The 27,749-nt window shown below is 40.0% G+C and overlaps 1 protein-coding gene across 3 annotated transcripts in view; it reads right to left on the reverse strand.

Annotated features, from left to right (window-relative positions):
* fmn2b (formin 2b) overlaps positions 1–27,749 on the reverse strand; it is a 120,809-nt gene that overhangs the window by 37,091 nt on the left and 55,969 nt on the right. For 2 of the 3 annotated variants that reach the window (XM_084433744.1, XM_084433745.1), the window contains exons 4-6: positions 4,699–4,862; positions 1,505–1,655; positions 189–250 (exon numbers count right to left, since the gene is read on the reverse strand). In XM_084433744.1, coding sequence (XP_084289870.1) covers positions 189–250; positions 1,505–1,655; positions 4,699–4,862 — 377 coding nt within the window. Of the gene's footprint in view, positions 1–188; positions 251–592; positions 611–1,504; positions 1,656–4,698; positions 4,863–27,749 lie in introns of all 3 variants that reach the window. The other variant, XM_084433743.1, reaches the window with a different exon arrangement.

The following is a 27,749-nucleotide window of genomic DNA, read 5'->3' on the forward strand; positions in this document are numbered from 1 at the left end:
CAGATGCCTTTCGTGAGACGAGCTTCTCACGCATACAATCAATAACCCCCAGACAGACAGAAGAGCTGAACACACACTTTCTGCACGTCATGGGGACAATGAGCTTCAACTGTAATACTGAAGTACCTGCAGATGTGAAGTCATGAGAATAAATGTTCATACAGATGTTAATGTGAGAGAAGACGCACCTGAATTTGCCGAATTTCTTCTTCCTTTTGTTTCGTAATTTCTGAGACGACAGCCTGATGCTCTAAAACACACACACACACACACAAACTCAATATCTACAGTACGGTAAATATGAATATATAGTTGTGACTGTACGTAAGAAATCTCAGTAAACACAACAGACGCGATCATACTTCAATAAGCAGTCAGTTATTAAGTCTGATCATTATGGTGATGAGGACAGATGTTGATGTGGATGGAGCGAGACTGAAGCCTGTTGCTAGGCAACATTTGTAAACAAACAGCAGCACGTGAGGAAAAGAGCCTTAAATGAGCTAAAATGTTTTAATTTGTCTGAAGTAATGATGTAATCTGCCTCTGATGAGGATGTAAAATGACACACAGAAGGCACTGAGCTACTCACCCTCCTGCTCCTCGACCGCTGCACACCCAGAGAGAAATAATCTAGTTTAGACATCGGACGCCTGAACAGTGTCTGCGCAATAGGGTTTCTGAATCTGAGAGACGAACCTTGTAATAATTAAGATTTTATTTATGTTTTTACAGCTTTATTTGATCAAAAATACAGTGAAATTGCAAATTCAAAAAAGTGTTTCTATGCGTTTCGCAGTAAATTTATCAAAAGTGACAGTAAAGACATTTATAATGTTACAAAAGATTATATTTCAAATAAATGCTGTTCTTTTGAAAATCCTGCAAAATAAAATGCATCAGTTTCCACAAAAATATGACCTGTTTTTTTTCCCCCAACATTAATAATAATCATCGTCGTCTCACACAGGGTCTTAATGAGCGCTTGAAACTCTTAAAAATAAAGTAAATATTATATGAATCAGTTTAATAGGTTTCATAGGAGGTTTGTGATACCAACATCTGAGTGATTCAAAACCCTGACGCGCCCGATTTACCGTTTCCTAACAATAAACAACATGTATAACATAAAAAGATGAATAACTTTGTCTGAATGCTTCAGTTCGACGAATGCAGTCAGAACTAAACTTGAGAGAATGGAGTGAGATCTTCCCGCCATCTTGCCCAAATGATGTCACTTCCTGGCCACTTGAGTGACAGGTGGATTGTCGCTGATGTCACTACTAGCCGTTTGTCTGCTGTGTGTTAGAGTCACGTCACCTCAGCTAATCCGCCCCGCCGCACATTGTCGTTTATCCGGGAGCGATGCGCTAACAAGATGGCGACGGCCGGCTCCGCCCACTTTGGGCTTCAGAAACGCTCTTCAGAAACACTACGAGTGACGTCACACACACTACGCACATATGTTTTTACAGTCTATGGTTTATAGAGTGTGTGTTCCTACCGTCCTCTGTGTATTTGGGCTCGGGTCGCTCGTCTCCGGGTCGCTCGTCTCCGGGTCGGGTCGGGTGCCACAGGCTCCTCAGGTGTCCAGGCAAACGCTCCAGTGATGGAGGAGGCTGGCTCACTGCCGCCCATGTGTACAGCTGATCATGCTGGAGAGAGACAGACATTCACATGTGTAGATATATGAGAGAGAGAGAGAGAGGGAGAGAGGGAGAGAGGGAGAGAGAGAGAGAGAGGGAGAGAATATTCACACGGACCAAAACGCCGTTGTCGTGTAAACGAACGGCCAAAATGCATAAAAGTTTTACGTTTTTAGTTGAAAGCGGTGTCGTGTAAACAGTCCCTCAAAGTTCCTGTGTATCAAGAGCTGAAATACAGATATGCTAATGAGCGTTTTCTTTCTGACCAATCAGAGCAGAGCAGCTCTCAGAGAGGCGGAGCTTAGAGAGACTGAATCCTTGATGGAAGTGTTTCAGACACTGAGAGGAAAGAGCTGAAGCTGCAGTGGAGATTATGAGGACACTGAAGTGACTTGACTAGAACAAGAGGCACTTTAAGATAAGGTACAAGTGGATGTTAGTGAATACAGTGACATGCTTGAGGTTATATACTCATAAAATAAAAACTGATATAAACCCGCAGTTTCTTGCAGTAACGTCACAGAATATGAAGCCCATCTGATGTAAAGTCACGCTCATGACCTCATGTTAAAACTAACAGACTACTGTAACCACAAACTCATTTCACAGCTCGACAATGAGCCTTAAGCCATGAACTCGTGCATACGGGACAGGATTCTCCCAATTCTCACCGACCGCCTGTTAAACTGAGGCTCAGATCATTGGAAGCACACATGAGAATAAACAGCGCCTCCAACAGGCCAGGATGAGGACGCACTTCCGGTGCGGAACTGAGAATGCTGGGAAATGCAGTTCTGCAAAAACTTCAGAAACCTTCTAAATCACAGGTTTACCATTCTTCATCAACGACAACAAAAATGTAAATGTTAAATGAATTATAAAGTCAACATTTGCAAATAAAATTAATTTTAGATGATCAGTTTGCAAAATTTGGCTTTTTTATTTTAATAATTAAAGTGTTTACTAGCATCTAACTCAATTAAACAATTAACAACTATTTATGAAATCAGTAATTTTTGGTTAAAGTTTTACGGCAACAATTTACTGTAGAATTACTGCAACTAAAACGAAAGTAATAAAGTAAATTATTAAAAAATAAAAATGCACAAAATCAAATCACAACAATATTAAAAAAAAAAAAAAATTCTTGAAAATGTTTAAAAAAAAATAAGTACCATTTATTTTATTTCAAATAAATGTTTTTTAATATAGTTAGTTTAAAAAAATATGTTTTCTGAAAAAATTCCAGTCAGTTGCCAAGGCAACATTTCAAACATTTTCTTCATTTAAACTGAAGAACTAAAGTTACTAAACTTAAAAAAAAAATAATAATAATAATAATAATAATAAATAATAAAACCGACAAACACACAACAAAATGACTCATACTAAATTGAAAAAGGAATATATAATTAAAAACTCATTCAAAATATTAATAAACCATATTAATGACACTGTAGTCCACATGAACCCTAGAACCAAACGAACCGACATCAGACAAACTCTCAGACGCTGATCAGGGATTTATGACCCGATCATGAACTCAGAGGTCAGAGTTCAGACCTGCAGGAGTTCTGGCCTGCTGGCGCTGTGGGAGATCGAGCCGGACCGGGTCCAGTCGTGTTCCTCTGTCCTCTTCATGACCACTAATCACATGACCTCCGATCACATGACGTGCACCTCTTCATGACCTCCGATCACATGACCTGCATCCTCATCCTGCACTGCTGCCCATCGCCATAGCAACAAGCACGCACTTCAGTCGCAGGTGCTTTCGGTCTCCATGTTAAACCTCAGATGTGTGACTCAGCAGAAACACACACTGATGGGTCCGGGATCAGTCCCGCGTCACCAGATAACAACACGCTTCTGAACTGCTGACGATCCTGCAGTGAGATCAGGTTACTTTATAACGAGAGAGAGAGAGAGAGAGAGAGAGAGAGAGAGAGAGAGAGAGAGAGAGAGAGAGAGAGAGAGAGAGAGAGAGAGAGAGAGAGAGAGAGAGAGAGAGAGAGAGAGAGAGAGAGAGAGAGAGAGAGAGAGAGAGAGAGAGAGAGAGAGAGAGAGAGAGAGAGAGAGAGAGACTGATGCAGTGGAGGGTGTGTGTGCTGGAGAACAACATTATTCACTGAGTGACGTCTTACACTGTAGATGAGCCAATCAGAGAGCTCCGATTTACATGAGCCGAGCCAGTACTGTAAATAAGTAACGAAAGTGCTGAACACTCTTGCACTGGTTTCAGCTTCTAGGGAATAAGATGATGATGCAGAGCTATTTCTGGTAGGAGCCAATCACAAACAAAAAGCAGATCACATGATGCCAACCAGAGCCAATAAGAGAGGACATTCATCACAGTGTGTTAATATTCTAAACCTCCAATCCAAAGATGTAAACTCGAACTCAGTTCAGGCTGAATTAAGAGCTCAAGGACTGAGAAACAGAAAACAGAAAACCAGAGACCCCACAGCAGCAAGACCATAACCCACTGAGACTTCCCTCAGAGAGTGCAGGATTAGCAGATTCATCTTTATTGATATATTAAAGTGCCTGTATTCTGCTCTTGGGGATATTCTCTTTCATACAGTGTGTAATAAAGCGGTCTGTGAGTGTAAAAGCTCTGCAAACTTTCAAAGATCAGAGAGTTATTGTTTCCTAAAATAAATAATCGATTCTGAACTGAAACGAGTCGTCAGTAATTCAGTCTCACTTCCTGCTGATCCTGAGTAGGCTTGTAACTCATTTGCATAATGCCCACCTCTGGTCTTGATTGGCTGATCAGTGTCTCTAAGCCCCGCCCTCAAACACTGTAGTGTATCTGAGACTGGAAGAGTTTGGTTCGTGTTGTTCGTGTGGAGAAGACGCTGTTTTCTGAGATTTCTGAAGAGCGACGTTCCGATCGTTGCTAAAGCGTCTAACACCGGTGTATTGCGGTGTATTAACAATTCATATCATAACAAAAATAAACACCAGTATTCTGTATGAACCGGTGAAACGCCCAGACCTGTAACGGGGCACTTTAACACAGTGAATGTGAGGTCTAGCGGGGACTCACGTCAAACTTGTGAGCGATGTGTGCACTGCTGCCGCACGGCTCCCTGAAGCAGTCGCTGAAGGGCAGGAGGAGACCCAGAGCCAGGATCCGGGAGCAGATCTTCTCCACCTCCTCCGGCTCGCTGCGATCCTGCTGACGGAAGAACCTCTCCAGCAGCGTCCGGCCTGCACACACACACACACACACACACACACCAGGCATTTTACGCTTTGACAACACATTAAAAAACAAACAAAAAAACCCCACTATATTAGCATATTCTGTTCAGAATGACACGCTATCAGGCATACGGTTTAATATGCGAAGGATGCCTGATTGCACTACGGAATAAAAGATACTTTTTGCATTTTTTATGCATTAAAAAGAAAAAGCAGAAAGAGCCCATGTAATATTAGTCAGGCTGAAAACCGTCTCAATTCAGAACCAGATCCATTTCTTTCTCCCTGTAGTCCATCATTTTATCCCTTTAAACTCCTCCTTGATCAATGGCATATTTAAATGTGTTCCTTGAATAATTCTTGATTGCTTAAAATATCTTGACTGTAACTCGACACCCTCGCCTCATTTAGTATACGCGGTTCTATGAATATGCAAATGAGCCCCGCCTCCACTCACTCAGCTCAGAGATCCACTGGTTGACGATCACACGTTGATCTGATTGGTTACAAGGTAGTTTGTGACATCAGAAACAGCAGCGATTTCAAAGCGTGTGTTTGAGACTGTCTTTGGTTCACTGCAGTTTTAAGGAGGAAATACTAATTAAGCAACAGCAAGTTTAGCTCATCAGTTACTGAGGAACACGGAGTGTGTCGGAGCTGTAATTCCTGCAGTGCACACACAGATTGTTGTGAATGAGTCACTGCTGCAGTGCTTCAGCTCTCTCTCTCACACACACACACACACACACACACACTGAAACACAAACGGAGTCACATGATCACTGCGCGCTCCCGCATCAAACCACAACAAATCAATCAGATCCGGCCTGAACCTTCACTGTTATCCAGACCTGACGGGCCAGAGCTGGTCTCAAACACGTTTCTTTACTCATATAGACACACGGTCTGTTATGGAAGCTCGTTTCCACACGGAATAAAAAAATTTTTTTTATAAATAAATAAATAATAAAAATAAATAAATAAATAAAAAAACCTCACTATTCTGAGAAAAAAAGTCATAACAAGAAAAACTGATAATTGCAAGAAATAAAGTCCAAATTGTGTGATATAAACTTGCATTTGCGGGAAATAAAGTCATAATATAATATAATATAATATATTTCACAATACTTAAAGTCAGAATTGCAAGATATAAACATGGAATTGCAATAAAGTTAGAATTGTTTGATATAAATTTGAAACGGCAAGAAACAAAGTCACAATTGCGAGAGAAAAAAACCCTATATTTTTCACAATTCTTAGAAAAAGGGCAGAATTATCAGATATAAACTCAATTGCAAATATAGCTGCAAGCAGCCATTACCGGGGCCAAGCAGAATAAGACGACAAGACATGGCTGAAGGTGTCAGATCAACTGCAACAATGAGCAATTACAGACATTTAAAGAGGATTTTAGACGAAATGGCTGAAAAATCATAGAAACAGTAATTAAAAATATAATTTAATTGATTATCACTTTCGACAAGTAGGTGGCGCAGTTACAAAACTGATGTGGTCAGAGTGAAGTGACAATGTCACATACAAAGTTTGGTGTCAATATGTCAAGGCATTGCAGAGATAAAGCCTGAATAGTGCTATTGGCATCATGCCTCAACTTTGCTGCTGCGCTATACGAAAATGGTTTCGTCTATCGACAAGAAATCCATAACTTTTAGTCGGCACGGTCTGGAGATGATACGATTAGATTTTGGTGAAAATCGGACAAACGGTCTAGGAGGAGTTTGAAAAAGTAGGTTTTGACTGAAAATCAAGATGGCGGACAGGAAGTTTGGCCAAATAAGGAAAACTTGGTATCTATGTTCTCGGCTTGACCCAAGGAATCTATTAAGCATTTCAATAGCCAGATTTATTCAAAAGTTATTAGCCTTTTTGGAAATTTTGTTACAACTTTTGACCACTAGGTGGCGCTGTCTCGAAATATTTTGGGTACCTTCAGGGGATGGTGCTGATGACACAATCTGAGTTTCGTAATATTAAACCAATGTATTTGTTTAGTATAGCATTTTATTTCACAAAATTGTATGGAAGTCAATGGGAATTTCATGTTTTGTTCTATTATAGCGCCACCAAGAGGCTCAGTCCCACCATTTTTTGTATGTGTCCTCAGAGTGAGCCCATACATATGTGTGTCGATTTTGGTGAAAATATCTCAATTATCTTCGGAGTTATAGACATTTATATGAAAAAACACGTAAAAAATGACTGACACATGACTTTAATTGGAATTTACTACCTCTAGACATCAATATTTTCGCATTTGGGCTTTAACGTTTAGTTAACAAGCTATGATTCCAAACTTCTGACGGTGGTTTCGTCTCGATCGGACAAACGGTTTCGAAGATATCGCCTAATGTTTTTTAAGTGCTAAATCACAACGCTACACAAACCGTAAGGCGAAACCTAGCATATTTGGTATCGTTGGACTCGGCAAGGATTCAGGAGTGTAATGAGATGAGTTTGGTGAAAATAAGTCGACCACACCCAAAGTTATAAGCATTTGAAAAATAAAATTCACCACTAGGTGGCGCTGTTTCAAAACTTCTCACGCTCCTTCAGAACATCGTGCTGATGACCCATACCGAGTTTCGTAACAATCCGTTCATGCGTTCTTAAAATACAGCATTTTAGCACAAAATTCAAAATGGCCGAAAGTCAAAACGGCCGATATGGTAAAATTTGATATCAGTCGACTCGGCATGTTGCCCTGAATCTAACGAGACAAATTTTATGATTTTTGGACAAAATGTTCAGAAGTTATAAGCAAAAATAGCCATTTTTCATATCTCCGGACCAGTAGGTGGCGCTGCGCCGAAACGCAGCATGTAGCCTCAGGTCATGCTTGTGATGACATGTACCAATTTTGGTCTGAATCCGATAAAGCGTTGCGGAGATACAGCCCTACGACTGTTTTCGCAAGCGCTACGTAAAATGTGTTCGAGCGTTATTCGAAAACGGTTTGACGAATCAATTTGAATTCCATAACTTTTTGTCAGCACTGCCTGAAGATGATCTGGTTCAATTTTCGTGCAAATCGGACAAACCGTCTAGGACGAGTTCGAAAAAGTAGCTTTTTCAGCCCATTAAAAATGGCGGCCATATTTATAAGCCGGAAAATGACGTCATAGGGTGCAATCGAATCGGCATGAGCTCGGGAATCAGAGGAAAAAAGAATTTTGTTGATTGGCCAAACGGTTCAAAAGTTATTAGCAAAATAAAAGTGAAATTTTGGACAGGTGGTGGCGCTAGAGGGATTGGTTTTAAGACACCAAATTTGGTATGGTGACTTTTTGGACTGTCCTCTATCATTGTGCCAAATTTCATAACTTTCCCGCAATCGGTTCTATGGGCTGCCATAGACTCCCATGGCGGAAGAAGAATAATAATAAATATAGCTGCAAGCAGCAATTACCGGGGCCAAGCACAATCAGATGACAAGACATGCCAACATTGCTGAAAGTGTCAGACCAATGAGCAATTAAAGACATTAAAGAGGATTTTAGGCAAAATGCCTGAAAAATCATAGAAACAGTGAAGAAAAATATGATTTAATGGACTATCACTTTCGACCAATAGGTGGCGCAGTTACAAAACTGATGTGATGTGGTCAGAGTGAAGTGACAATGACACATACAAAGTTTGGTGTTAATATGTCAAGGCATTGCAGAGATAAAGCCTGAATAGTCATTTTGGCATCATGCCTCAGCTTTGCTGCTGTGCTATACGAAAACGGTTTCATCAATCGACACGAAATCCATAACTTTTTGTCGGCACAGTCTGGAGATGATACGATTCGATTTTGGTGAAAATCGGACAAACGGTCTAGGAGGAGTTCGAAAAAGTAGGTTTTGAATGAAAATCAAGATGGCGGACAGGAAGTTTGGCCAAATAAGGAAAACTTGGTATCTATGTTCTCGGCTTGACCCAAGGAATCTATTAAGACCCGTGCCATTTCAATAGCCAGATTTATTCAAAAGTTATTAGCCTTTTTGGAAATTTTGTTATAACTTTTGACCACTAGGTGGCGCTGTCTTGAAATATTTTGGTTGCCTTCAGGGGATGGTGCTGATGACACAATCTGAGTTTCGTAATATTACACCAATGCATTTGTTTAGTATAGCATTTTATTTCACAAAACTGTATTGAAGTCAATGGGAATTTCATATTTTGTTCAATTATAGCGCCACCAAGAGGCTCAGTCCCACAATTTTTTTTACGTGTCCTCAGAGTGAGCCCATACATATGTGTGTCAATTTTGGTGAAAATATCTCAATTCGCTTCGGAGTTATAGACATTTATATGAAAAAACACGAAAAAAATGACTGACACATGACTTTGATTGGAAATTAGTACCCCTAAACATCAATATTTTCGCATTTGGGCATTGGCGTATAGCTATCGACCTATGTTTCCAAACTTCTGACGGTGGTTTCGTCTCGATCGGACTAGCGGTTTCAAAGATATAGCCAAATGTTTTTTAAGCGCTAAATCACAACGCTACACAAACCGTAAGGCGAAACCTAGCATGTTTGGTATCGTAGGACTCGGCAAGGTTTCAGGAGACTAACTAGATGAGTCTCGTGAAAATAAGTCGACCACACCCAAAGTTATAAGCGTTTGGAAAAAAAAATTCACCACTAGGTGGCGCTGTTTCGAAACTTCTCACGCTCCTTCAGGACATTGTGCTGATGACCCATACCAAGTTTCATAACAATCCGTTCATGCGTTCTTAAAATACAGCATTTTAGCACAAAATTCAAAATGGCCGACAGTCAAAATGGCCGATATGGTAAAATTGGATATCAGTCAACTCGGCATGCCGCCCTGAATCTAACGAGACCAATTTTATGATTTTTGGACAAACCATTCAGAAGTTATAAGCAAAAATAGCCATTTTTCATATCTCCGGACCAGTAGGTGGCGCTGCGCCGAAACGCAGCATGTTGCCTCAGGTCATGCTTGTGAGTACATGTACCAAGTTTGGTCTGAATACGATAAACCGTTGCGGAGATACAGCCTTACAACTGTTTTTCCTAGCGCTACGTAAAATTTGTTTGTGCGTTTATTGAAAATGGTTAAGCGAATCAACTTGAATTCCATAACTTTTGGTCAGCACGGCCTGAAGATGATCTGGTTCAATTTTCATGCAAATCGGACAAACCGTCTAGGACGAGTTCGAAAAAGTAGGTTTTTCGAAAACTTCAAAATGGCAGCCATATTTTTATGACGGAAAATGACTTCATAGGGTGCAATCGAATCGTCATGAGCTCAGGAATAAGAGTAAAAAAGGATTTTACTGATTGGCCTTACGGTTCAAAAGTTATTAGCAAAATGAAAGTGAAATTTTGGACAGGTGGTGGCGCTAGAGGGAATGACTTAGAAACACCAAAATTGGTGTATTTAATGTTGGCACTGTCCTCTATCAGAATGTCAAATCAAAACAACTTTCCCGCAATCGGCTCTATGGGCTGCCATAGACGCCAAGTCGGAAGAAAAAGAAGAATAAATATAGCTGCAAGCAGCCATTACCGGGGCCAAGCAGAATAAGACGACAAGACATGCCAACATGTCTGAAAGTGTCAGACCAACTGCAACAATGAGCAATTAAAGACATTTAAAGAGGATTTTAGGCAAAATGCCTGAAAAATCATAGAAACAATAATTAAAAATATGATTTGATGGATTATCACTTTCGACCAATAGGTGGCGCAGTTACAAAACTGATGTGATGTGGTCAGAGTGAAGTGACAATGACACATACAAAGATTGGTGTCAATATATCAAGGCATTGCAGAGATAAAGCCTTAATTATTGCTATTAGCATCATGCCTCAACTTTGCTGCTGCGCTATACGAAAACGGTTTCGTCTATCGACACGAAATCCATAACTTTTAGTCGGCACGGTCTGGAGATGATACGATTCGATTTTGGTGAAAATCGGACAAACGGTCTAGGAGGAGTTCGAAAAAGTAGGTTTTGACTGAAAATCAAGATGGCGGACAGGAAGTTTGGCCAAATAAGGAAAACTTGGTATCTATGTTCTCGGCTTGACCCAAGGAATCTAATAAGACCCGTGGCATTTCAATAGCCAGATTTATTCAAAAGTTATTAGCCTTTTTGGAAATTTTGTTATAACTTTTGACCACTAGGTGGCGCTGTCTTGAAATATTTTGGTTGCCTTCAGGGGATGGTGCTGATGACACAATCTGAGTTTCGTAATATTACACCAATGCATTTGTTTAGTATAGCATTTTATTTCACAAAACTGTATTGAAGTCAATGGGAATTTCATATTTTGTTCAATTATAGCGCCACCAAGAGGCTCAGTCCCACAATTTTTTTTACGTGTCCTCAGAGTGAGCCCATACATATGTGTGTCAATTTTGGTGAAAATATCTCAATTCACTTCGGAGTTATAGACATTTATATGAAAAAACACGAAAAAAATGACTGACACATGACTTTGATTGGAAATTAGTACCCCTAAACATCAATATTTTCGCATTTGGGCATTGGCGTATAGCTATCGACCTATGTTTCCAAACTTCTGACGGTGGTTTCGTCTCGATCGGACTAGCGGTTTCAAAGATATAGCCAAATGTTTTTTAAGCGCTAAATCACAACGCTACACAAACCGTAAGGCGAAACCTAGCATGTTTGGTATCGTAGGACTCGGCAACGATTCAGGAGTCTAAAAAGATGAGTTTCGTGAAAATAAGTTGACCACACCCAAAGTTATAAGCATTTTAAAAAAAAAATTCACCACTAGGTGGCGCTGTTTCGAAACTTCTCAGGCTCATTCAGGGCATTGTGCTGATGACCCATACCACGTTTCGTAACAATCCGTTCATGCGGTCATAAAATACAGAATTTTAGCACAAAATTCAAAATGGCCGACAGCCAAAATGACCGATATGGTCAAATTGGACATCAGTCGACTCGGCATGTTGCCCTGAATCTAACGAGACCAATTTTACGATTTTTGGACAAACTGTTCAGAAGTTATAAGCAAAAATAGCCATTTTTCATATCTCCGGACCAGTAGGTGGCGCTGCGCCGAGACGCAGCATGTAGCCTCAGGTCATGCTTGTGAGTACATGTACCAAGTTTGGTCTGAATACGATAAACCTTTGCGGAGATACAGCCTTACGACTGTTTTTGCTAGCGCTACATAAAATGTATTCGTGCGTTTATCGAAAACGGTTTGACGAATCAATTTGAATTCCATAACTTTTGGTCAACACTGCCTGAAGATGATCTGGTTCAATTTTCGTGCAAATCGGACAAACCGTCTAGGACGAGTTCGAAAAAGTAGCTTTTTCAGAAAATTAAAAATGGCGGCCATATTTATATGACGGAAAATGACGTCATAGGGTGCAATCGAATCGGCATGAGCTCAGAAATAAGAGGAAAAAAGAATTTTGTTGATTGGCCTTACGGTTCAAAAGTTATTAGCAAAATAAAAGTGAAACTTTGGACAGGTGGTGGCGCTAGAGGGAATGACTTAGAAACACAAAAATTGGTGTATTTAATGTTGGGACTGTCCTCTATCAGAATGTCAAACCAAAACAACTTTCCCGCAATCGGTTCTATGGGCTGCCATAGACGCCCAGTCGGAAGAAGAATAATAATAAATATAGCTGCAAGCAGCAATTATCGGGGCCAAGCGCAAGCAGATGACAGGATATGCCAACATGGCTGAAGGTGTCAGACCAACTGCAACAATGAGAAATTAAAGACATTTAGAGAGGATTTTAGGCGAAATGGCTGAAAAATCATATATAAAGTCATTCAAAATATGATTTAATGGATTATCACTTTCAACCAATAGGTGGCGCAGTTAGAAAACTGATGTGATGTGGTCAGAGTGAAGTGACAATGACACATACAAAGTTTGGTGTCAATATGTCAAGGCATTGCAGAGATAAAGCCTGAATAGTGCTTTTAGCATCATGCCTCATCTTTGCTGCTACGCTATACGAAAACAGTTTTGTCTATAGACACGAAATCAATAACTTTTAGTCAGCACAGTCTGGAGATGATACGATTCGATTTTGGTGAAAATCGGACAAACGGTCTAGGAGGAGTTCGAAAAAGTAGGTTTTGACTGAAAATCAAGATGGCGGACAGGAATCTAGGCCAAATAAGGAAAACTTGGTATCTATGTTCTCGGCTTGACCCAATGAATCTATTAAGACCAGTTGCATTACAATAGGCCAACTTATTCAAAAGTTATTAGCAGTTTTGTAAATTTTGTTATAACTTTTGACCACTAGGTGGCACTGTCTCGAAATATTTTGGATACCTTCAGGGGATGGTGCTGATGGCACATTATGAGTTTCCTAATATTACACCAATGCATTTGTTTAGTATAGCATTTTATTTCACAAAACTGTATTGAAGTCAATGGGAATTTCATGTTTTGTTCTATTATAGCGCCACCAAGAGGCTGAGTCCCACCATTTTTTTTACATGTCCTCAGAGTGAGCTCATACATATGTGTGTCGATTTTGGTGAAAATATCTCAATTCGCTTCGGAGTTATAGACATTTAAATGAAAAAACACATAAAAAATGACTGACACATGACTTTGATTGGAATTTACTACCCCTAAACATCAATATTTTCGCATTTGGGCATTGGCGTTTAGCTATCGACCTATGTTTCCAAACTTCTGGCGGTGGTTTCGTCTCGATCGGACTAGCGGTTTCGAAGATATAGCCAAATGTTTTTTAAGCACTAAATCACAACGCTACACAAACCGTAAGGCAAAACCTAGCATGTTTGGTATCGTGGGACTCGGCAACGATTCAGGACTCTAATGAGATGAGTCTCGTGAAAATAAGTCGACCACACCCAAAGTTATAAGCATTTGAAAGCATTTGGTGAAAAAAATTCACCACTAGGTGGCACTGTTTCGAAACTTCTCAGGCTCCTTCAGGGCATCGTGCTGATGATCCATTCCAAGTTTTGTAACGATACGTTCACGCGCTCATAAAATACAGCATTTTAGCACATAATTCAAAATGGCCGACAGTCAAAATGGCTGATCGGGGAAAATTGGATATCAGTCGACTCAGCATGACGCCCTGAATCTAACGAGACCACTTTTATGATTTTTGGACAAACCATTCAGAAGTTATAAGCAAAAATAGCCATTTTTCATATCTCCGGACCAGTAGGTGGCACTGCGCCGAAACGCAGCATGCTGCCTCAGGTCATGCTTGTGATGAGATGTACCAAGTTTGGTCTGAATACGATAAACCGTTGCGGAGATACAGCCCTACGACTGTTTTCACAAGCGCTACGTAAAATTTGTTTGCGCGGTATTCGAGAACGGTTTGATGAATCAACACGAATTCCATAACTTTTTTTCGGCATGGTCTGAAGATGATCTGATTCAATTTTCGTGGAAATTGGACCAACGGCCTAGGAGGAGTTCGAAAAAGTAGGTTTTTCGGAAAATTCAAAATGGCGGAAAATTATTATGACGAAAAATTACGTCATAGGATGCAATCGAATCGCCATGAGCTCACGAATCAGAGGGAAAAAGAATTTTGTTTCTAGCCCTTGTGGTTCAAAAGTTATTAGCAGAAACATGAGTGAAAGTTTGGACAGTTGGTGGCGCTAGAGGGAATGACTTAGACACACCAAAATTGGTGTATTTAATGTTGGGACTGTCCTCTATCAGAATGTCAAACCATTACAACTTTCCCGCAATCGGTTCTATGGGCTGCCATAGACTCCCAGTCGGAACAATGAAGAATAATAATAATAATAATAATAATAATAAGAACGCGAACGAAAACAATAGGTGCCTCCGCACCTTCGGTGCTTGGCCCCTAATAAGAACCGGAACAAACACAATAGGTGCCTCCGCACCTTCGGTGCTTGGCCCCTAATAAATATAGCTGCAAGCAGCAATTACCGGGGCCAAGCAGAATAAGACGACAAGACATGCCAACATGTCTGAAAGTGTCAGACCAACTGCGACAATGAGCAATTAAAGACTTTAAAGAGGATTTTAGGCAAAATGCCTGAAAAATCATAGAAACAATAATTAAAAATATGATTTTATGGATTATCACTTTCGACCAATAGGTGGCGCAGTTACAAAACTGATGTGATGTGGTCAGAGTGAAGTGACAATGACACATACAAAGTTTGGTGTCAATATGTCAAGGCATTGCAGAGATAAAGCCTGAATAGTGCTATTAGCATCATGCCTCAACTTTGCTGCTGCGCTATACGAAAACGGTTCGGTCTATCCACACGAAATCCATAACTTTTAGTCGGCACGGTCTGGAGATGATACGATTCGATTTTGGTGAAAATCGGACAAACGGTCTAGGAGGAGTTCGAAAAAGTAGGTTTTGAATGAAAATCAAGATGGCGGACAGGAAGTTTGGCCAAATAAGGAAAACTTGGTATCTATGTTCTCGGCTTGACCCAAGGAATCTATTAAGACCCATGGCATTTCAATAGCCAGATTTATTCAAAAGTTATTAGCCTTTTTGGAAATTTTGTTATAACTTTTGACCACTAGGTGGCGCTGTCTTGAAATATTTTGGTTGCCTTCAGGGGATGGTGCTGATGACACAATCTGAGTTTCGTAATATTACACCAATGCATTTGTTTAGTATAGCATTTTATTTCACAAAACTGTATTGAAGTCAATGGGAATTTCATATTTTGTTCAATTATAGCGCCACCAAGAGGCTCAGTCCCACAATTTTTTTTAAATTTCCTCAGAGTGAGCCCATACATATGTGTGTCAATTTTGGTGAAAATATCTCAATTCGCTTCGGAGTTATAGACATTTATATGAAAAAACACGAAAAAAATGACTGACACATGACTTTGATTGGAAATTAGTACCCCTAAACATCAATATTTTCGCATTTGGGCATTGGCGTATAGCTATCGACCTATGTTTCCAAACTTCTGACGGTGGTTTCGTCTCAATCGGACAAACGGTTTCGAAGATATAGCCTAATGTTTTTTAAGCGCTAAATCACAATGCTACACAAACCGTTAGGCGAAACCTAACATGTTTGGTATCGTTGGACTCGGCAACGATTCAGGAGTCCAATGAGATGAGTTTCGTGAAAATAAGTCGATCACACCCAAAGTTATAAGCATTTGAAAAAAAAAATTCACCACTAGGTGGCGCTGTTTCGAAACTTCTCACACTCCTTCAGGACATCGTGCTGATGACCCATACCAAGTTTCGTAACAATCCGTTCATGCGTTGTTAAAATACAGCATTTTAGCACAAAATTCAAAATGGCCGACAGTCAAACTGGCCGATATGGCAAAATTGGATATCAGTCGACTCGGCATGACGCCCTGAATCTATCAAGACCAATTTTATGATTTTTGGACAAACTGTTCAGAAGTTATAAGCAAAAATAGCCATTTTTCATATCTCCGGACCAGTAGGTGGCGCTGCGCCGAAACGCAGCATGTAGCCTCAGGTCATGCTTGTGAGTACATGTACCAAGTTTGGTCTGAATACGATAAACCTTTGCGGAGATACAGCCTTACGACTGTTTTTGCTAGCGCTACGTAAAATGTATTCGTGCGTTTATCGAAAACGGTTTGACGAATCAATTTGAATTCCATAACTTTTGGTCAACACTGCCTGAAGATGATCTGGTTCAATTTTCGTGCAAATCGGACAAACCGTCTAGGACGAGTTCGAAAAAGTAGCTTTTTCAGAAAATTAAAAATGGCGGCCATATTTATATGACGGAAAATGACGTCATAGGGTGCAATCGAATCGGCATGAGCTCAGAAATAAGAGGAAAAAAGAATTTTGTTGATTGGCCTTACGGTTCAAAAGTTATTAGCAAAATAAAAGTGAAACTTTGGACAGGTGGTGGCGCTAGAGGGAATGACTTAGAAACACAAAAATTGGTGTATTTAATGTTGGGACTGTCCTCTATCAGAATGTCAAACCAAAACAACTTTCCCGCAATCGGTTCTATGGGCTGCCATAGACGCCCAGTCGGAAGAAGAATAATAATAAATATAGCTGCAAGCAGCAATTACCGGGGCCAAGCGCAAGTAGATGACAGGATATGCCAACATGGCTGAAGGTGTCAGACCAACTGCAACAATGAGCAATTAAAGACATTTAAAGAGGATTTTAGACGAAATGGCTGAAAAATCATAGAAACAGTCAATAAAAATATGATTTAATGCATTATCACTTTCGACCAATAGGTGGCGCAGTTACAAAACTGATGTGATGTGGTCAGAGTGAAGTGACAATGACAAGCCGTAAAAAGTTTGGTGTCAATATTTCAAGGGATTGCAGAGATAAAGCCTGAATAGTGCTATTAGCATCATGCCTCAACTTTGCTGCTGCGCTATACGAAAACGGTTTGGTCTATCCACACGAAATCCATAACTTTTAGTCGGCACGGTCTGGAGATGATACGATTCGATTTTGGTGAAAATCGGACAAACGGTCTAGGAGGAGTTTGAAAAAGTAGGTTTTGAATGAAAATCAAGATGGCGGACAGGAAGTTTGGCCAAATAAGGTAAACTTGGTATCTATGTTCTCGGCTTGACCCAAGGAATCTATTAAGACCAGTGGCATTTCAGTAGCCAGATTTATTCAAAAGTTATTAGCCTTTTTGGAAATGTCGTTATAACTTTTGACCACTAGGTGACGCTGTTTCGAAACTTCTCACGCTCCTTCAGAACATCGTGCTGATGACCCATACCAAGTTTCGTAACAATCCGTTCATGCGTTCTTAAAATACAGCATTTTAGCACAAAATTCAAAATGGCCGACAGTCAAAATGGCCGATATGGTAAAATTTGATATCAGTCGACTCGGCATGTTGCCCTGAATCTAACGAGACCAATTTTATGATTTTTGGACAAATTGTTCAGAAGTTATAAGCAAAAATAGCCATTTTTCATATCTCCGGACCAGTAGGTGGCGCTGCGCCGAAACGCAGCATGTAGCCTCAGGTCATGCTTGTGATGACATGTACCAAGTTTGGTCTGAATACGATAAACCGTTGCAGAGATACAGCCTTACGACTGTTTTTGCAGGTGCTACGTAAAATTTGTTCGAGCGTTTATCGGAAACGGTTTGACGAATCAATTTGAATTCCATAACTTTTTGTCAGCACTGCCTGAAGATGATCTGGTTCAATTTTCGTGCAAATCGGACAAACCGTCTAGGACGAGTTCGAAAAAGTAGCTTTTTCAGCACATTCAAAATGGCGGCCATATTTATAAGCCGGAAAATGACGTCATAGGGTGCAATCGAATCAGCATGAGCTCAGGAATCAGATGAAAAAAGAATTTTGTTGATTGGCCTTACGCTTCAAAAGTTATTAGCAAAATAAAAGTGAAAATTTGGACAGGTGGTGGCGCTAGAGGGATTGGTTTTAAGACACCAAATTTGGTATGGTGACTTTTTGGACTGTCCTCTATCATTGTGCCAAATTTCATAACTTTCCCGCAAGCGGTTCTATGGGCTGCCATAGACTCCCATGGCGGAAGAAGAAGAAGAAGAATAATAATAATAATAATAATAATAATAAGAACCGGAACAAAAACAATAGGTGCCTCCGCACCTTCGGTGCTTGGCCCCTAATAAGAACCGGAACAAACACAATAGGTGCCTCCGCACCTTCGGTGCTTGGCCCCTAAATATAGCTGCAAGCAGCAATTATCGGGGCCAAGCGCAAGCAGATGACAGGATATGCCAACATGGCTGAAGGTGTCAGACCAACTGCAACAATGAGCAATTAAATACATTTAAAGAGGATTTTAGGCGAAATGGCTGAAAAATCATATAAAAAGTCATTCAAAATATGATTTAATGGATTATCACTTTCGACCAATAGGTGGCGCAGTTACAAAAGTAATGTGATGTGGTCAGAGTGAAGTGACAATGACACATACAAAGTTTGGTGTCAATATGTCAAGGCATTGCAGAGATAAAGCCTGAATTGTGCTTTTAGCATCATGCCTCAACTTTGCTGCTACGCTATATGAAAACGGTTTCATCTATTGACACGAAATCCATAACTTTTATACAGCATAGTCTGGAGATGATACGATTCGATTTTGGTGAAAATCGGACAAACGGTCTAGGAGGAGTTTGAAAAAGTAGGTTTTGACTGAAAATCAAGATGGCGGACAGGAAGCTAGGCCAAATAAGGAAAACTTGGTATCTATGTTCTCGGCTTGACCCAATGAATCTATTAAGACCAGTTGCATTACAATAGGCCAACTTATTCAAAAGTTATTAGCAGTTTTGTAAATTTTGTTAGAACTTTTGACCACTAGGTGGCACTGTCTCGAAATATTTTGGATACCTTCAGGGGATGGTGCTGATGGCACATTATGAGTTTCCTAATATTACACCAATGCATTTGTTTAGTATAGCATTTTATTTCACAAAACTGTATTGAAGTCAATGGGAATTTCATGTTTTGTTCTATTATAGCGCCACCAAGAGGCTGAGTCCCACCATTTTTTTTACATGTCCTCAGAGTGAGCTCATACATATGTTTGTCGATTTTGGTGAAAATATCTCAATTCGCTTCGGAGTTATAGACATTTATATGAAAAAACACGTAAAAAATGACTGACACATGACTTTGATTGGAATTTACTACCCCTAAACATCAATATTTTCGCATTTGGGCATTGGCGTATAGCTATCGACCTATGTTTCCAAACTTCTGGCGGTGGTTTCGTCTCGATCGGACTAGCGGTTTCGAAGATATAGCAAAATGTTTTTTAAGCGCTAAATCACAACGCTACACAAACCGTAAGGCGAAACCTAGCATGTTTGGTATCGTGGGACTCGGCAACGATTCAGGACTCTAAGGAGATGAGTCTCGTGAAAATAAGTCGACCACACCCAAAGTTATAAGCATTTGAAAGCATTTGGTGAAAAAAATTCACCACTAGGGGGCACTGTTTCGAAACTTCTCAGGCTCCTTCAGGGCATCGTGCTGATGATCCATTCCAAGTTTTGTAACGATACGTTCACGCGCTCATAAAATACAGCATTTTAGCACATAATTCAAAATGGCCGACAGCCAAAATGGCTGATCGGGGAAAATTGGATATCAGTCGACTCAGCATGACGCCCTGAATCTTACGAGACCACTTTTATGATTTTTGGACAAACCATTCAGAAGTTATAAGCAAAAATAGCCATTTTTCATATCTCCGGACCAGTAGGTGGCACTGCGCCGAAACGCAGCATGTTGCCTCAGGTCATGCTTGTGATGAGATGTACCAAGTTTGGTCTGAATACGATAAACCGTTGCGGAGATACAGCCCTACGACTGTTTTCACAAGCGCTACGTAAAATTTGTTTGCGCGGTATTCGAGAACGGTTTGATGAATCAACACGAATTCCATAACTTTTTTTCGGCATAGTCTGAAGATGATCTGATTCAATTTTCGTGGAAATTGGACCAACGGCCTAGGAGGAGTTCGAAAAAGTAGGTTTTTCGGAAAATTCGAAATGGCAGAAAAATTTTTATAACGAAAAATGACGTCATAGGGTGCGTTCGAATCGTCATGAGCTCAGGAATCAGAGGAAAAAAGAATTTTGTTTCTAGCCCTTGTGATTCAAAAGTTATTAGCATAAACATGAGTGCAACTTTGGACAGTTGGTGGCGCTAGAGGGAAAGACTTAGACACACCAAAATTGGTGTATTTAATGTTGGGACTGTCCTCTATTAGAATGTCAAATCATTACAACTTTCCCGCGATCGGTTCTATGGGCTGCCATAGACTCCCAGTCGGAAGAAGGAAGAATAATAATAATAAATATAGCTGCAAGCAGCAATTATCGGGGCCAAGCGCAAGCAGATGACAGGATATGCCAACATGGCTGAAGGTGTCAGACCAACTGGAACAATGAGCAATTAAATACATTTAAAGAGGATTTTAGATGAAATGGCTGAAAAATCATATAAAAAGTCATTTAAAATATGATTTAATGGATTATCACTTTCGACCAATAGGTGGCGCAGTTACAAAAGTAATGTGATGTGGTCAGAGTGAAGTGACAATGACACATACAAAGTTTGGTGTCAATATGTCAAGGCATTGCAGAGATAAAGCCTGAATTGTGCTTTTAGCATCATGCCTCAACTTTGCTGCTACGCTATATGAAAACGGTTTCGTCTATTGACACGAAATCCATAACTTTTATACAGCATAGTCTGGAGATGATACGATTCGATTTTGGTGAAAATCGGACAAACGGTCTAGGAGGAGTTCGAAAAAGTAGGTTTTGAATGAAAATCAAGATGGCGGACAGGAAGCTAGGCCAAATAAGGAAAACTTGGTATCTATGTTCTCGGCTTGACCCAATGAATCTATTAAGACCAGTTGCATTACAATAGGCCAACTTATTCAAAAGTTATTAGCAGTTTTGTAAATTTTGTTAGAACTTTTGACCACTAGGTGGCACTGTCTCGAAATATTTTGGATACCTTCAGGGGATGGTGCTGATGGCACATTATGAGTTTCCTAATATTACACCAATGCATTTGTTTAGTATAGCATTTTATTTCACAAAACTGTATTGAAGTCAATGGGAATTTCATGTTTTGTTCTATTATAGCGCCACCAAGAGGCTGAGTCCCACCATTTTTTTTACATGTCCTCAGAGTGAGCTCATACATATGTTTGTCGATTTTGGTGAAAATATCTCAATTCGCTTCGGAGTTATAGACATTTATATGAAAAAACACGTAAAAAATGACTGACACATGACTTTGATTGGAATTTACTACCCCTAAACATCAATATTTTCGCATTTGGGCATTGGCGTATAGCTATCGACCTATGTTTCCAAACTTCTGGCGGTGGTTTCGTCTCGATCGGACTAGCGGTTTCGAAGATATAGCCAAATGTTTTTTAAGCGCTAAATCACAACGCTACACAAACCGTAAGGCGAAACCTAGCATGTTTGGTATCGTGGGACTCGGCAACGATTCAGGACTCTAATGAGATGAGTCTCGTGAAAATAAGTCGACCACACCCAAAGTTATAAGCATTTGAAAGCATTTGGTGAAAAAAATTCACCACTAGGTGGCACTGTTTCGAAACTTCTCAGGCTCCTTCAGGGCATCGTGCTGATGATCCATTCCAAGTTTTGTAACGATACGTTCACGCGCTCATAAAATACAGCATTTTAGCACATAATTCAAAATGGCCGACAGCCAAAATGGCTGATCGGGGAAAATTGGATATCAGTCGACTCAGCATGACGCCCTGAATCTAACGAGACCACTTTTATGATTTTTGGACAAACCATTCAGAAGTTATAAGCAAAAATAGCCATTTTTCATATCTCCGGACCAGTAGGTGGCACTGCGCCGAAACGCAGCATGTTGCCTCAGGTCATGCTTGTGATGAGATGTACCAAGTTTGGTCTGAATACGATAAACCGTTGCGGAGATACAGCCCTACGACTGTTTTCACAAGCGCTACGTAAAATTTGTTTGCGCGGTATTCGAGAACGGTTTGATGAATCAACACGAATTCCATAACTTTTTTTCGGCATGGTCTGAAGATGATCTGATTCAATTTTCGTGGAAATTGGACCAACGGCCTAGGAGGAGTTCGAAAAAGTAGGTTTTTCGGAAAATTCGAAATGGCGGAAAATTTTTTATGACGAAAAATGACGTCATAGGGTGCATTCGAATCGTCATGAGCTCAGGAATCAGAGGAAAAAAGAATTTTGTTTCTAGCCCTTGTGGTTCAAAAGTTATTAGCATAAACATGAGTGCAACTTTGGACAGTTGGTGGCGCTAGAGGGAAAGACTTAGACACACCAAAATTGGTGTATTTAATGTTGGGACTGTCCTCTATTAGAATGTCAAATCATTACAACTTTCCCGCGATCGGTTCTATGGGCTGCCATAGACTCCCAGTCGGAAGAAGGAAGAATAATAATAATAATAATAAATATAGCTGCAAGCAGCAATTATCGGGGCCAAGCGCAAGCAGATGACAGGATATGCCAACATGGCTGAAGGTGTCAGACCAACTGCAACAATGAGCAATTAAAGACATTTAGAGAGGATTTTTGGCGAAATGGCTGAAAAATCATATAAAAAGTAATTCAGAATATGATTTAATGGATTATCACTTTCGACCAATAGGTGGAGCAATTACAAAACTGATGTGATGTGGTCAGAGTGAAGTGACAATGACACATACAAAGTTTGGTGTCAATATTTCAAGGGATTGCAGAGATAAAGCCTGAATAGTGCTTTTGGCATCATGCCTCAACTTTGCTGCTGCGCTATACGAAAACGGTTTCGTCTGTCGACACGAAATCCATAACTTTTAGTCGGCACAGTCTGGAGATGATACGATTCGATTTTGGTGAAAATCGGACAAACGGTCTGGGAGGAGTTCGAAAAAGTAGGTTTTGACTGAAAATCAAGATGGCGGACAGGAAGTTTGGCCAAATAAGGAAAACTTGGTATCTATGTTCTCGGCTTGACCCAGGGAATCTATTAAGACCAGTGGCATTTCAATAGCCAGATTTATTCAAAAGTTATTAGCCTTTTTGGAAATTTTGTTATAACTTTTGACCACTAGGTGGCGCTGTCTCGAAATATTTTGGGTACCTTTAGGGGATGGAGCTGATTGCACATTCTGAGTTTCGTAATATTACACCAATGCATTTGTTTACTACAGCATTTTATTTCACAAAACTGTATTGAAGTCAATGGGAATTTCATGTTTTGTTCTGTTATAGCGCCACCAAGAGGCTCAGTCACACAATTTTTTTTACGTGTCCTCAGAGTGAGCCGATACATATGTGTGTCAATTTTGGTGAAAATATCTCAATTCGCTTCAGAGTTATAGACATTTATATGAAAAAACACGTAAAAAATGACTGACACATGACTTTGATTGGAATTTACTACCCCTAAACATCAATATTTTCGCATTTGGGCATTGGCGTAGAGCTATCGACCTATGTTTCCAAACTTCTGAAGGTGGTTTCGTCTCGATCGGACAAGCGGTTTCAAAGATATAGCCAAATGTTTTTTAAGCGCTAAATCACAACGCTACACAAACCATAAGGCGAAACCTAACATGTTTGGTATCGTTGGACTCGGCAACGATTCAGGAGTCTAAAGAGATGAGTCCTGTGAAAATAAGTTGACCACAACCAAAGTTATAAGCATTTGGAAGCATTTGGGGAAAAAAATTCACCACTAGATGGCACTGTTTCGAAACTTCTCAGGCTCCTTCAGGACATCGTGCTGATGACCCATACCGAGTTTCGTAACGATAGGTTCATGCATTCCTAAAATACAGCATTTTAGCACATAATTCAAAATGGCCGACAGCCAAAATGGCTGATCTGGGAAAATTGGATATCAGTCGACTCAGCATGATGCCCTGAATCTAACAAGACCACTTTTATGATTTTTGGACAAACCATTCAGAAGTTATAAGCAAAAACAGCCATTTTTCATATCTCCGGACCAGTAGGTGGCACTGCGCCGAAACGCAGCATGTAGGCTCAGGTCATGCTTGTGATGATATGTGCTTAGTTTGGTGTGAATACGATAAAGCGTTGCGGAGATACAGGCTTGTGTCTGTTTTCGCAAGCGCTACATAAAATTTGTTTGCGCGGTATTCGAGAACGGTTTGACGAATCAACACGAATTGCATAACTTTTTGTCGGCATGGTCTGAAGATGATCTGATTCAATTTTCGTGGAAATTGGAGCAACGGCCTAGGAGGAGTTCGAAAAAGTAGCTTTTTCGGAAAATTCAAAATGGCGGAAAAATTATAATGACGGAAAATGACGTCATATGGTGCAATCGAATCGCCATGAGCTCACGAATCAGAGGAAAAAAGAATTTTGTTTCTAGCCCTTGTGGTTCAAAAGTTATTAGCAGAAACATGAGTGAAACTTTGGACAGTTGGTGGCGCTAGAGGGAATGACTTAGACACACCAAAATTGGTGTATTTAATGTTGGGACTGTCCTCTATCAGAATGTCAAACCATTACAACTTTCCCGCAATTGGTTCTATGGGCTGCCATAGACTCCCAGTCGGAACAATGAAGAATAATAATAATAATAAATATAGCTGCAAGCAGCAATTATCGGGGCCAAGCGCAAGCAGATGACAGGATATGCCAACATGGCTGAAGGTGTCAGACCAACTGCAACAATGAGCAATTAAATACATTTAAAGAGGATTTCAGGTGAAATGGCTGAAAAATCATATAAAAAGTCATTCAAAATATGATTTAATGGATTATCACTTTCGACCAATAGGTGGCGCAGTTACAAAAGTGATGTGATGTGGTCAGAGTGAAGTGACAATGACACATACAAAGTTTGGTGTCAATATGTCAAGGCATTGCAGAGATAAAGCCTGAATAGTGCTTTTAGCATCGTGCCTCAAATTTGCTGCTACGCTATACGAAAACGGTTTCATCTATCCACACGAAATCCATAACTTTTATTCAGCATAGTCTGGAGATGATACGATTCGATTTTGGTGAAAATTGGACAAACGGTCTAGGAGGAGTTCGAAAAAGTAGGTTTTGACTGAAAATCAAGATGGCGGACAGGAAGTTTGGCCAAATAAGGAAAACTTGGTATCTATGTTCTCGGCTTGACTGAAGGAATGTATTAAGACCAGTGGCATTTCAAAAGCCAGGTTTATTCAAATTTTATTAGCCTTTTTGGAAATTTTGTCATAATATTTGATCACTAGGTGGCGCTCTCTCGAAATATTTTGGGTACCTTCAGGGGATGGTGCTGATGGCACATTCTGAGTTTCGTAATATTACACCAATGCATTTGTTTACTTTGGCATTTTATTTCACAAAACTGTATTGAAGTCAATGGGAATTTCATGTTTTGTTCTATTATAGTGCCACCAAGAGGCTCAGTCCCACCATTTTTTTTATGTGTCCTCAGAGTGAGCCCATGCATATTTGTGTCAATTTTGGTGAAAATATCTCAATTCACTTCGGAGTTATAGACATTTATATGAAAAAACACGTAAAAAATTACTGACACATGACTTTGATTGGATTTTACTACCCCTAAACATCCATATTTTCGCATTTGGGCATTGGCGTTTAGCTATCGACCTATGTTTCCAAACTTCTGAAGGTGGTTTCGTCTCAATCGGACAAGCGGTTTCAAAGATATAGCCAAATGTTTTTTAAGCGCTAAATCACAACGCTACACAAACCATAAGGCGAAACCTAACATGTTCAGTATCGTTGGACTCGGCAACGATTCAGGAGTCTAAAGAGATGAGTCCTGTGAAAATAAGTTGACCACACCCAAAGTTATAAGCATTTGGAAGCATTTGGGAAAAAAAATTCACCACTAGATGGCACTGTTTCGAAACTTCTCAGGCTCCTTCAGGACATCGTGCTGATGACCCATACCGAGTTTCGTAACGATAGGTTCATGCATTCCTAAAATACAGCATTTTAGCACATAATTCAAAATGGCCGACAGCCAAAATGGCTGATCTGGGAAAATTGGATATCAGTCGACTCAGCATGATGCCCTGAATCTAACAAGACCACTTTTATGATTTTTGGACAAACCATTCAGAAGTTATAAGCAAAAACAGCCATTTTTCATATCTCCGGACCAGTAGGTGGCACTGCGCCGAAACGCAGCATGTAGGCTCAGGTCATGCTTGTGATGATATGTGCTTAGTTTGGTCTGAATACGATAAAGCGTTGCGGAGATACAGGCTTGTGTCTGTTTTCGCAAGCGCTACATAAAATTTGTTTGCGCGGTATTCGAGAACGGTTTGACGAATCAACACGAATTGCATAACTTTTTGTCGGCATGGTCTGAAGATGATCTGATTCAATTTTCGTGGAAATTGGAGCAACGGCCTAGGAGGAGTTCGAAAAAGTAGGTTTTTCGGAAAATTCAAAATGGCGGAAAAATTATAATGACGAAAAATGACGTCATATTGTGCAATCGAATCGTCATGAGCTCAGGAATCAGAGGGAAAAAGAATTTTGTTTCTAGCCCTAGTGGTTCAAAAGTTATTAGCATAAACATGAGTGCAACTTTGGACAGTTGGTGGCGCTAGAGGGAAAGACTTAGACACACCAAAATTGGTGTATTTAATGTTGGGACTGTCCTCTATCAGAATGTCAAACCATTACAACTTTCCCGCGATCGGTTCTATGGGCTGCCATAGACTCCCAGTCGGAAGAAGGAAGAATAATAATAATAATAAATATAGCTGCAAGCAGCAATTACCGGGGCCAAGCAGAATAAGACGACAAGACATTTCGACATGTTTGAAAGTGTCAGACCAACTGCAACAATGAGCAATTAAAGACATTTAAAGAGGATTTTAGGCAAAATGGCTGAAAAATCATAGAAACAATAATTAAAAATAATTTGTAATGGATTATCACTTTCAACCAATAGGTGGTGCAGTTTCAAAACTGATGTGATGTGGTCAGAGTGAAGTGACAATGACACATGCAAAGTTTGGTGTCAATATGTCAAGGCATTGCAGACATAAAGCCTGAATAATGCTTTTAGCATCATGCCTCAAATTTGCTGCTGCGCTATACGAAAACGGTTTCGTCAATTGACACGAAATCCATAACTTTTAGTCGGCACAGTCTGGAGATGATACAATTCGATTTTGGTGAAAATCGGACAAACGGTGTGGGAGGAGTTCGAAAAAGTAGATTTTGAATGAAAATAGCATTTTATATCACAAAACTGTATTGAAGTCAATGGGAATTTCATGTTTTGTTCTATTATAGCGCCACCAAGAGGCTCAGTCCCACAATTTTTTTTACGTGTCCTCAGAGTGAGCCCATACATA

Source organism: Rutilus rutilus (assembly GCF_951802725.1).
Source record: "Rutilus rutilus genome assembly, chromosome: 16".
NCBI classification, from domain to species: domain Eukaryota; kingdom Metazoa; phylum Chordata; class Actinopteri; order Cypriniformes; family Leuciscidae; genus Rutilus; species Rutilus rutilus.